We start from the raw sequence: 12,671 nt of genomic DNA, 5'->3' as shown, positions 1-12,671 counted from the left end.
AAAAAAACAGTTAAACAAAAGGAAATTAATGAGAATATTCCTTTAATTTGTCCGCCTGACGCATGAAAACCAGATTTATTTCATCCTGTGATGTTCATCAGATATTTTAAAGACTTAACGGTCCATATAAAATCAAATCCAGGTCGGTTTGAGGGTTTTGGCAGCATGAATTATCCAAATGATGTCTTCAGCAGGATACGCAGTCAACCTTCTTCCTCCTCCCCCCTTCCTCTTCCTCCTGAACCTCTTTGTCTCAGTCAATATAAACTGAGAGCTGAGACATGTGGCAGCTCAGGGACTCTCCTTCATTAATAATGAAAACACTCCAAACCCAGCTCCATCATCTCAAACTCAGCAAACCAGATTAAAACCACAGCACACAATCATTTTCAAACAGTTGTCGTTTTATTTAATACTCTTCATCATTTTAGCAATCTTTTATTTATTTATTCATCTTTTAATATCTCAGTAGGCCTATAATCTGTAAAGTCTGGGATAGATTATCTATAATAGAGTTTTTATTTTCTTAAAATCCTTTTTCATATACATTTTCTCTTCTTAGATGATTTTCGTAAGATTTTTTTTAAACTCTTTTTGCAACATCCCCATAAACAAACAAAGAGACAAACCAACAAACAGAAGTACACATCTTTTCATCAGAAGGCAGTGGAAACATTGTCGGTGCCTCGGCAAAGAAATAAACTCCCTCCTCAAATTCATTTACTGTATTTATGTAGTTCATGATGCTACTATACTGTTGGGACTCTGCTTTTAATCTAACATACAGACCTAAAATATATCACCGCTAAGGTCATCTAGTATGGATCACTGGTATGAAAAGGGGGGATGTGCTTAATGGCAACAGTCATATCACTCTTCAGCCACGGTTTGATTTTTTTAATCATCATTTTTTCGTGATTTCTTTTTTTTTTTCAGCTACACTGGCCATGAAGTCGCGTCTTCGTATTGCTCTCAGCTTCTCCTCGCAGTAACCGTTTAGCTCTCAAAGTCATTCATTTCTAACACGTGGTTGTGCTGATATGAAAGATGGCGGATGTCACCCACCAACAGGAACTAAAGTTAATTTCAATGTGTTGCTACTTTCACATCCAAAACAAGTTTCCATCAGTCGGAGTCCTTGGTCTCGTGGGATTTCAGGAAATGAGCACGTCGTAACAACTTTCTCGAGCTATAAACCAGAAAGGTTTTGGCTACAGTGATTTAAGACATTCATCATCATCTCTGTGAGAAAATGTTCTACCTGAAGGGTAATTCATGAAGGAGAAGCTAAAGCTAAACAGTGTTTGGTTTAGCTGCAAATACAAACTGTTAGCTAACCTGATGTAATATGTTTTAGTCACTAACCCATGGCAATCCAATTTACTTGCTAACACAAATACTATCTGCTTTAGCCTCCAACCTGCTAGCTACTCTAATCTCTTTAAATGTCATGTCTTAGCTGAACTACTGCCATACTGCTAAGTTATTACACGTTGATCGACTTTGGGCATAGCCTGCTTCACTGAGTCATGCTAGATTTGGAGGTGTGGACACAATATGGTTACAGCTAGCTTATATTCTCAAACAGAATTTTGGAGTTTTTAATTAAACGGTAGCTCTCTGATCATCGCAGGAAGCACAGTTGATATAAATAAATAAAGTCTGTCTCCAAATACAACCTGGGAAAACAAATGTAAGACATAAGCTATGCATGTCTCTTACATATGACGTACATTTCTGCTGTTATAATATAATTACTTAGTTTAACTGGGCATATCCTAAATCATGTCATTCTTCTAACTGTTAACTGCGGTAAAGTACCTTTACATGATTACAAACAAGTTAGCAAACATTAGTGAGAATAAAGCCCGTTTAATCTAGTGGGGCCAAAACAGTGAGCTAGATTCAGTTTAGGAAATTTCTTTAGTTGTGGGAATCCAAATAGTCCCTTCAAGCTAGCTTACCGCTTGCTAATGTTAGCTAAAGCTGGCTTGTTAGCTAACCAACATAGTAAAGTACTCTAGCGGTCACATCAAAACTCGTAGGGTTGATCTGGATTACAAAGTTTGTTAGCTTATCATGTGTTCATTATTTTATACGTTTACGTTACGAAAACTTTAAACATAGGTGCCAAGTTACAGCTAGCTGGCTAACATTAGCTTGCTTCTTGACTATTGTTTTCTGACCATGGACAGATTTTAAGTGGTTGCACAATAAATTCCAGCATATAAATAAACAAATGCTTAAATAATGGCAATTAATCTTTTATTTCTTTTTTAAAAAGCTAAAATTAAAACATCTAGTATGTTGCATAGTAACTACCTGGCACTATGTGCTGGTGCCCAGGAGGGCTTATTACTTTGAATTTAAGCTTTTTGAGTGCTTTATGCACTTGTAAATAAAAGAGTTTAAAATTAATGCTGTCCATAATATTTATAATGCAATGCTTGGTTAAAAGTCAGCTGTATGTCCTTATTATTCACAATATATAGTCACCTGTCATCAGCTGTTGCTTAAATGTAACTGTGCCATTTTCACTTTTTGTTGTTCTTTGTTGTGATTGTTTCTTAAGGGCTTTTAATTTGAAACTCTTACAGGAAGTGTTGAGTTTATATTACCACCAAAAAGCAGTAACAAAATGAACAATTCTAATAATACAGAAATGAAACATCGAGATAATACAAGTGTCCTTCCAACAGAAGCAAAAACTAACTTGAACCTGACAACGTCTTATAAAACATTTAATGTTTTTGTGCCCATTTCCTGAAATGTTTTGAGAGTCTCTGAACTGATATCATGCACGTTAACAACAGTATAAACTGTTCTTTAAGGGCAAGCAGGCTTGATACTCCACCACATCTCTGCACCTCAGAGTTTGGTCAAGAAAAACAAGCCTACGGTCACACCAGAAACGTGGCATGGCAGCAACCCGGCCAGCTCCACAACCAAATACAACACTATGAATGTAAGAATACTGTTGATTGAGAGCCATGCTGTAGGGGTCAAAGGTCAGTAGTGTCATTGCAGTTTTTCTGCCTGTAAAATGTGTAATTTTGGTAAGCTGTCTTTGCTGCCAGTTATTACGACTGCATTTAGCGCTGGTGTGACCGTGGCCTGAAAACAACAAACAGCCAATACGAGTACAAATATTACACGAAGCATTCAGTCCATCAAATATACCACAGAGTCTACTTGGCGTAATAAAAAAAGAAAAAGGAGAATCTGTCCGTGGTGAAAATGAGGCGTCAGGTCTGAATCGGCTCGAGGCCTTGGCTCGTCTTATTGATTTTGTGGCCTCGCGTTACACATGAATATGTACCATGGGCTACATGGGGACTCTAATATATAGCCTGATACAGTGTCAGCGCCCTGCAGTCACACAGCGCTGTCTAGGCCGAGCCTACTAAACATCAATAATTCATGGTTGACTTTAATACTGTGTAATTCCACGGTTGTAAGCGGACGGGAATCCATCAGATTTTCATCATTGTCATCGTTTCAAAGGCGTGTTGAATATTTCATGTTATCGGCCTCTGGGTCGCGTCTGCGTGTGATTGGATGAACGCTCCGGGAGGACGGCGGCCTGCAGATGTCCCAGGAAGGCGACCTGGGCCGCCGTACGGTGACCTAGCAGTAAAAATCCATTCGGGGAGTATTTTCTTGTGATGAGTTCAAACTTTGAAGTATTTTGGAAGAGCAGCTATCACTCTTGTCCTATTTTCTTTTTTCAGTTGGATTTTTCCTTTTTTTTCTTTTTTTACTTCTTTTCGCTTTGTGCTTCCATGTTTTTCCTCATTTCTGTTAAAACGCCAGCCAAGTCAGTATGGTGGGCAGTGTGGTTAGGACCAAGGCGAGGCCCCTGGCGTTGGCAGATCTGGGGGCTCCGTTGCCGCCGCCACAGAGTTCAAACAAACTCCCGCGGAAATTCAGGTTTCGGGACTCCTTTTTCAGTTTATCCCAGAGGTCCGTCGCTCCCTCCTGGCAGTCCGCCAGCGCCGTCGTGGCACAGGAGTGGAAGTTATCCCAGTAACTGGCAGGAGAAAACACAGCAAGCATTAACGCCACAAGCTTTTGACTGCAGTGGGAGGCTGGTTTTTAAACTGACTGCATCAGCTACACTGAGGAGCAGAGCCAAGAGTGGAAACCATCCCAGAATCTGGCAGCACTGAACTCACAGAGAGGAAAAAGCTTATGAAGATCCAGCCGGTGAACTTCATCTAGTTTTTATATTCCAGTAAAACAAAGCTGGAGCTCGAGAGCTGCAGCCTGCGCCCATTACAGCGCCGCCGTCTCCATCATTACCCAGCAAAACACTTCAATATTGAAGGCAAAACACTGGCTGCCTTTAGCGGCTTCCACACAGGAGCACGCCTACAATAGAAGCTGCTTTACTGATTCTAATGGTTTTACTCCACATACAACTAAAGCTTTGTTTCTTCCAACTGGTCGCAATTTATTTTTTGTTTTTAATGTTCCCAAATCTGCAGCCGCATATTTTTATTCTCCACGAATCCATAATTATCTGTTTGAAAGAGGCGTGGCCACAGCGACATGGGTGGAAACTGCCTGCACACCGCGTCCTCACAGAGTCAGCTGGTCATGCCTCCTGCAAACTAAATTCAAATTCAGGAACTACATGTTTACTTAAAGTGTTAAAGTCCTGCTTGAGTTTGTAGGTTTTCTGCTCCTGCTGCACAAACACACGTGTTCCACACGTGATGCTGTTAGACTGGGCGCCTCCTCGTCCACCTGTAGCAACGATACTGAGTAATACTGATAATGATGCAGTAAACATTGAGACACGTTCAGCATCAAAAGCTGAAAAAGTCCTTTTTATTGTATGTATCTGTTTCTGGATCCAGTCCAAAGAAATCTTTTTAAGATTATAAAGACTTGCATCTCATCCTGAAACCTTATCATGTAAGTTTAGAAGCTGTTTTTAAATGATAAGAATTTATGATCACACATGTTGTGATCCAGCTGAAGGCCCCACTGTGGGAATCTACAGGCCTTTATTTCATGTTATGAGTGTAGAACTTTTACAGTCTAACACTTGGAGACTACAGTCATGCATTAAAGCTTCACAGAATAAAATGTGTGGAGGGCGTCGCAGGTAATGACTCGTCAGCTGTCTCCTTCCTTTACTACAGCCCCCCCTCTGCTCGTCTTCCCCTCTTCACTCTCTTGGTTTGATAAAATATTAATACTCATGTTTTTCCCTCCTGTGCTCACTTGGCCTGATTTCTCCTCCTCTTCCTCTCTGCTTGTTTTCTTCTTTATTTCTTTGTCCTTCTCTCTCATCTGTCCCATCAGTTTTTTTCCATCCCCCTCCAAGTTAATGTGGCGACACATGCTTCAGCACACACACACACACACACACACACACACACACACACACACACACACACACACACACACACACACACACACACACAGACACACACACACACACACACACACACACACAGCATATCTAATCCAATCTTCCAATCTGCTATTATTGATGTTGACCTCTTGAACTGAGCCGTGTCGATGCTACATCTCTGAGCAATTAACGCCTGTGTGTGTGTGTGTGTGTGTGTGTGTGTGTGTGTGTGTGTGTGTGTGTGTGTGTGTGTGTGTGTGTGTGAGGAGGCGTATTAACACGCACCTCCTGCCACGCCTCAACACCGCTGTGATGGAGCTGTCACTGAATTAAAAAGTCATGTGTGTGCGGGGAGGGGTGGGGGCTCCTTGCTGCAGCGTGCCATCTGGTGCCCACCCGGTTTGGGTGGTGGGATGGATTAAAGGGAAGATGGTGGGTGGTGGGGGTCATCTGGGCTGCACATATGCGCACTCCCCCACTGACTACACCCGTTTCCCCCTCAGGGTTAGCGGTTAAATCACTCTTACTGGTTTCTGTGAGATCAGAGTGGCAGACTCTTCACGGCGTCACAGATGGGGCTCGGCATTAGAGACAGACCAGTTCACACGGCCCCGTAAAACCAAACCACTGCAGCTAAGCTCCAGTTTGTCGGCACACGAGAGCAGATCTCTGTCCTCTGACTCATTACTGTCACATGTAGTTTTGAAAAGGACGGAAACTATAAAATCAATAACTGCAGCGAGGATCGCTCTAACAGCATTTCCTGTGTTATGTGAATGCAGTGTTTTCTCTGCGAGTCTGATCGCAGACTATGAAACGACCTCTCGTCTCATTGTGACCTCTTATGGACTCATTGCTGTTTATACACACTGATTTGACTTTTACATCAGCTTAATATTTTTCACTTTATTGATTAACGGGGTGAAATAATTTGGACCAGAGAGGTTTGTTAGACGTGGATTGATGTCCTTTAGTAGCCTAGCTTAGCACTATAATTATTGTTGCTATGTGATTGCGCATTATTGGACTTTAAATGACATATTTGAACATATTTAATTAAACAAACTCGTTTATTGGAACAAAGATCCAGAGGGAAAAAACAAATACCTTCAACCGTTGTAAGAAAACTGCTTAGAATTTTTTACTTTTTTAAATAAATTGCATCAATGCTATAAGCCCCGCCCCCGCTGATGCGATGTTGTGTTTGTGTGTGTTTGTGTGTGTTTGTGGTAAACGTACGTGCAGATCTGGTGCAGGTTCTGCCTGTCGTCCAGGTCCTGGGGATAGTTGGCCATGTTGTCTCCCAGCTGAATGAGGCAGTCTGAGAAACCCTTGAACACCGAGTCACATTGACCAGCACTGACCAGCACCGTCTGCAACACGGAGACTGCAGGGGAGGAAGAGGAGGACGAAGAGTGGTGAGAAACAATGGAGACGTTTACATCAAAGCAAACTGTGGGAGCTTACAGCACAAAGGTTTTAGATCTGTTGCATCTTGTTCTAAACCTTAAATATCTTTTTTGTCCCAGTTTAAACCTTTTTTCAGCTTTCACAGTGAAACTCCACATTTTTACTGATTTAATTTGGTTCACGGTTAGTTTGAGACTTCGCCTGCTCATGATGGTGGACAAAAATACCTGAAAGACTTTTCTGTTCAGTCTATATGTAGTCTTAAATACACTGGGTCAACTCTGTGTACCAGAAACTAAAAACATTCACATAGAAACTGTTCTTTTATCAAAGGAACGAGTCCAGATGTTAACAGTCTCCCTCCCAGCTTCGTTCTGCAGCCGACTGAGCAGAAATCAAATCACGTATAAAACACGGAGTCATCAGCAAACGGAGCGAGCCGAACATCCTTTCAGACGAACTCGTTGGTCTTAAGCATGTTTGTCAAAGAGCAGCGTGTTTTCAAAGAGGAGATCATAGAAGACAAACAGATGAAAACATGGCCGCACAGTGCACGAGTGATCAGATCAGCTGAGAGTGAAATCTGAGAATAAAAGAGCAAAATTTCTAATATTATTTTACAGAAGTGGAATCTACAAATGTTCTCACAGGTGTATCAGGGAGCGCTAACAGACTGTTATAATGTGGAGCTGGAGTCTTAGTTCAGTGCTACGATCACGCAGCTCCAGTTTGTGTTGGTTTTATTCCTTCTGCTCATTAGAAACACATCAGAGCAAACTAACATACATGACAGGGAAACGCCTCTATGAAGCTGCCAAATGTGACACGCCTCCTACACACCATGCAGTCACACACACACCCCTTTACACGACCTCTGTGACTGCGTGCATGTGGTTCGTTAAGCAGGGGATCGGGCTGATTGATTGGTTTGGGTGCTGCTGTCCGGTTCCGCTCCATCAAACCGTGGGCTAACACGGCGTGACGTGTAGGACGAGACGCGGCTGTTAGAGGACGAGGGGGAGACTGATCACCCACGTAGGATCTACCTGTTTCCACACATGTCCACGATGAGCTAGGGTCACTACAGGATCCTCTTTATGGAGGATCAACAACAGGAAAGAACTTTTTAGTGGCCTGGTTTACTCTGCGCTCTCTCCCAGCAGTTTTCTATCATTATTTTCAGAGTAAAAGCCTTTAAAAGCCCTCTGTTCCCTTCCTGTTAGCATAATAGTGCTTCAATAATGCAGCTTTCAGAGGCAGATGACCAAAACCTGGAGATAAAAGCTTGTTTCCTGTTACCAACACGGAGAAAATGTACCAGCAGTCTGTATTTATGTTATTGCATAATTAAAATCCTTTCATTTGTTTTATATTTACAATCAGGTGGATAAGCATGTGGTTAAACAGGTGGTTTTTCAAAATAAAAGAACAATTTAACAAAGATCTTCATTTAAAGGTTTTTGGCCTTTAAATGGTTTCTGTTTAAATAACAACATTTGTGTTCCTGACGCCTCCTTGTGGTCACAAACACAAACTGCACGTCCTCCTTTTGTGAACTTTCTGTAATCTGAATAAAAGCCAGACAGCGAGCACATTTCACTCGACTAAATTTTACTTTGTGCAACCAGAGAGAAGATTTGGAGGTGCGAACTGGAAGATGCATTTCTGGAGTTTGGTCAAAGCCAGGCTCGCTGATCCTCCAGGCTTCATGCTAAGCTACACTAACTACAGCCTGACCTCAGATCTCTGCTCAACCATCGATCAAACTTTGTCTTTGTGCTCATTTCAGTCTCTGTCGGCCTTCAGTTGTCTCCAGCTGATTACTTCATAATTAGAGAGTGGGTGCTAGCTCGAGTGATAAGATCATAAGATCAAACGTTTTCGTTGCACTAGTCTGAAACAATAAATCCAGTGACGTGTGTCGCAGTGAAGGCGTGCTAGGACAGAAACCACACCTGCCTCTGAAAAATGAAACTCGTGATTGTTTCCATGTTTCTGCGTCTTCGTATTTCTGATTCATTAAATCTGCACAGAGCTACGTTTAACGAGCTGGGTTTGAACGCCGCACATCAGCTGATAGTGAACCTGTGATTTTATTATGTCTTTTATTCTAATCGATGTATAAATATACTCTGATGACACTGACACAGATTAGCATTAATGATGAGCCTTATTTAAATTACTGTTATTGTAACGTACTGACGGTTTGACCTGAAATATTTAAAAATCATTTTTATTTAAAAGGTTTTAAATGTTTTCAGAATAAAAATGTATTAATTTGTTTTATTCATTCATTAAACAACATTTTGTGTTTAGTTTTAAAATAACCCCAAAATATTAAGATGATCTTTTTTTAATCCAACAGATTAATTCAGCAAACTATTTGTATCCAGTGTGATTCATCTCGTCTCTGTTCATCTGGAATTTTTATTGATTTCTTTTTTTTTTATCTGGGATTTATTTCAGAATCTTTTTGAATTTTTGACTTTTTGTAATCAGCTTTAGGAGGATTTATTTTAAGGTTTTTATCTTTTTAATATTATATTCCCATGTGTCCCCATAATATCTCTTCATTTCTTTTTATTTGTTTAAATTAAATGAAATTATTGTCACAGAAATCTCCATAAAATAATGTTTTCATTTAAAATAATACGAAATGTTATTTATTTATCCTCCTCGGACACATTTTCTTATAAAAATGTAATATTATACAGCTGTGTTTAATGAGTGAACAGCATTAAATCATTACTTATGACCAGCAGAGGCACCACAGACCACGTGATCCAGTAGAAAAAGCAGCCGAGCAGCTGTTTGTCAGATGAAGGAAAAAATGTTTTTTATTTTTCAACAATGAAACAAAAAGATCTTTTTTTTAAAGCTGAATTTTCTTTATTGGAGGTCGCAGATTCAATAAGATCCGTGTTTGGCTTTAAAGAGTTTGAGGACGAAACACGAGCGCGTGAGGATGCGCGTGAGGATGCGCGTGAGGCACCGTTAAAAGAACCCCATTCTGTCCCACTTCCTGTCAGGATGCAGCACGTGACAGCATTTCTTTGATGACCCTGATTCTGGTTTTTCTGCATTTTTTAGATCGAATTCCTGTTTTTTCTTTTTTGAATCTTTGATTTGAGTAAAATCTAAATCGCGTTTTTAAATTCTGCCTCATGTTTAATCTTCAGCGACTTTCTGGATACATTTTGAACTTAACGTGATTTTTGTCACTGCGGGTTTCACGTTTCTGCTTCCTGTTGCTCCCGAAATTTAATCTGAATAAATAAATGAATGAAAGCGCACCTCCTCCCCTCCTCCCCCTCACTCTCCATTGTCTCTCTCCCGCTGTATGTTGGAGCATTACATCATCTCTAATAGGCTGCATGATATGGCTGCAACAACTAAGTGTATAAAAAAGAAAAACGCGCCCTCCCCAGTCTCGGCTTCACAAAAGCTCAAATTTGAGTTTTTTAACGTTTTTATCGGGAATTTATTTTTAATAAAGAATCAAAGAAATCCAAACGGAGCTTTGCGACAGTTTGGGGGTAAATTTGGGGCTTTTTGCAGCATTTTTCTTGCGCAAAAGTTGCGTTTTTATTTCTGGTTTGCGCCTTAAAAAACCCGCTGCGCGCGTTTGTTTTATTCTTTATATTTTCCCCGTTTTCTTTCTCTTTCTTACACATTTCAGTCGCTTCGACTCGTTTTTGTCGCGTGAAATTTCTGTTTTCTCATCTCCAAAGATGCTTTTATTTCTGATCCATTAAAAAAAGAATGCACCCCCCCCCCCCCCCCCACGCACATACATGATCTTTATTTATTTATTATTTTATTTTATTATAATTATCTGCTATTTTTTATTACTCCTGTTTGATGGAACCCGCTGTCGTGCACATTAATTAATTTCCCTCTTTTTCGTTCACGCCTCCCATCAAGCACGCGTGCACTCATTCACCACACACACACACACACACACACACACACACACACACACACACACACACACACACACACACTGTTGCCTGCAGTGTGTCATGCCAAAAGCAGCGTGCTGTAGCTTCACGCGGCGGACACACCCACCTCCTTTACACACGAGGCCATTTTCGTGCGTAAAAATGCGCCAAAAACGGAAATTTTAACCCTAAAAATCCACAAAATCTCCACAGTTTCGATTCTGATCTTTACTCTGAATTTGATGCCCACGTGTGAGTTTCACAAACAGCCAAACACGTGAACATGAGCCGTGTTTTCGATGTGCATGTCATAAATTTATTGTTCAACTGATTTTGAGGATTGTGCTGCAGCGGCGCGCCAAACCTCGGACCAATCAGACTGCAGCATTTCGGAGACGCCGAAAGATTCACGGCGGAAACATGAAAACGGGACGAAGATCAGATTCTCTGTGAGTGAAAGAAGAAGGAGGAGGAGACGTTTCCCTGCAGGGAAAAATCACCTGCAGGGGAATCATTCCACGCATTTTGGCCTCGCTCGGTTCTGATGGTCACCGCTGTGCGTGAAGGACGTGAAAGCGCGCGCGTGGATTTTCTCTTGATTCCTCATCTTCCTTCACCTCCTGCTCGGAGCTCTGACTAACATCAGCACCGAGGACTCTGCGTCCTGAATAATTCAGCATCCCTCTGCACACACACACACACACACACACACACACACACACACACACACACACACACACACACTGAGCCATCCTCCACAGCGTCGTTATGCAACAGCAGAAAAACAGAAATCATCTCCGCGTCTCTGCTCGTGGAAATTTTTAATTTCCTTCCTTCCAGTTATTAGACGGATCCCGCGGAAACACCTGATTTATTTTTACGTGAAAGCTGAAATCAAACGTGCTGTTCCTGCGTGCACGAGCCCGGCTGCCCACAAGAAACGTATCGGCTCATTTTATTGTATTATATTATATTTTATTCAATTTAATTTATTTTTATTTCATTTCATTTTTTGCAGCTGCAGGGGTTAAACGCGGGCTCGTGCCGTCTCCATCCTCCGGGTTTCACGCGCACTGCGGATCCGCTCCGACATTTCTGTGATTTTTTTTTTCAGGCCTTTTTCTCTTTTGTGAAGCTTCAAACACTCGAAACTAAAAATCACGAAGGGCCGTAAAAATCAGAGCGAAATAAAACAAAACGTGTTTTTATTTTTCTCACATTTTGAATTAAAAATGATTCAAATCAAATAAAAACGCGTCCAGCGTGGGACACCGAGGAGGGGGAGGAGGCGGAGGGAGGGGGGCATTCCCCTTGTTAGCGCACACATGCACGCACACGCGCACGCGCCGAATGTGAAGTGGAGCCCACCGCCGCTCACATGTCTGCGCGGCTTCATCGGGACAAGAAAAGTCCGGACAGCAGCACCGACACGATTCAGAAAAAACACTCCATCTGCCCCACGGACGGCCTCGGCTCTGCGCAGACTCAGAACAACTCAAAGGAGCAGAACATTTCACCCGAAACTCGCGTTTTTCTTTTATTTCTGCAGGCGATGAAATAAAAATGAGAAGTGACTGAAAAGCGGCGACAGAGACACTTTAAAGGTCACAAAAGAAGAAGAAAAATTCTTTCATGATAACAAACGTGAAACAAGCTCCTCATCATCTGCAAACACGTCTAAAAGCGCAGCTTTCATCCTGGAATTTGGTGCAATTACAGAGAAAAACCCGCAAAGCGTGACTTTCTGCGCTCACCTATGTGCAGAGCCAGGAAGAGCGCGAGGCATCTGGAGGACCAGGTAACTCCCATCCTCTGCGTCCGCCTCTCGGCATGAGAGCAGAGACTCGCAAAGTTGGAGAGCAGCTGCGGAGGAGCCGCACATTCCCCGCAAAACAGCCGCAAACAGCTACATCCAGCAGAGTCCTCCGCCTGCTCCCCCGCTTCTTCTCCTCCTC

The 12,671-nt window shown here is 41.8% G+C and overlaps 1 protein-coding gene across 1 annotated transcript; it reads right to left on the bottom strand.

Annotated features, from left to right (window-relative positions):
- Nucleotides 1-500: 500 nt before the first annotated feature.
- Nucleotides 501-12,671, bottom strand: nrn1a (neuritin 1a). The gene is made up of 3 exons (XM_004572875.3): nucleotides 12,471-12,671; nucleotides 6,605-6,752; nucleotides 501-4,030 (listed from the first exon to the last, which is right to left on the bottom strand). Exons 1-3 carry the CDS (start codon nucleotides 12,523-12,525, stop codon nucleotides 3,802-3,804), a joined length of 432 nt encoding a protein of 143 aa, XP_004572932.1. The 5' UTR covers nucleotides 12,526-12,671; the 3' UTR covers nucleotides 501-3,801.

This window comes from Maylandia zebra, linkage group LG9, assembly GCF_041146795.1.
Source record: "Maylandia zebra isolate NMK-2024a linkage group LG9, Mzebra_GT3a, whole genome shotgun sequence".
NCBI classification, from domain to species: Eukaryota; Metazoa; Chordata; class Actinopteri; order Cichliformes; family Cichlidae; genus Maylandia; species Maylandia zebra.
The sequence above is the reverse complement of the archived record's forward strand: the minus strand, read 5'-3'. Positions and strand labels throughout refer to the sequence as shown.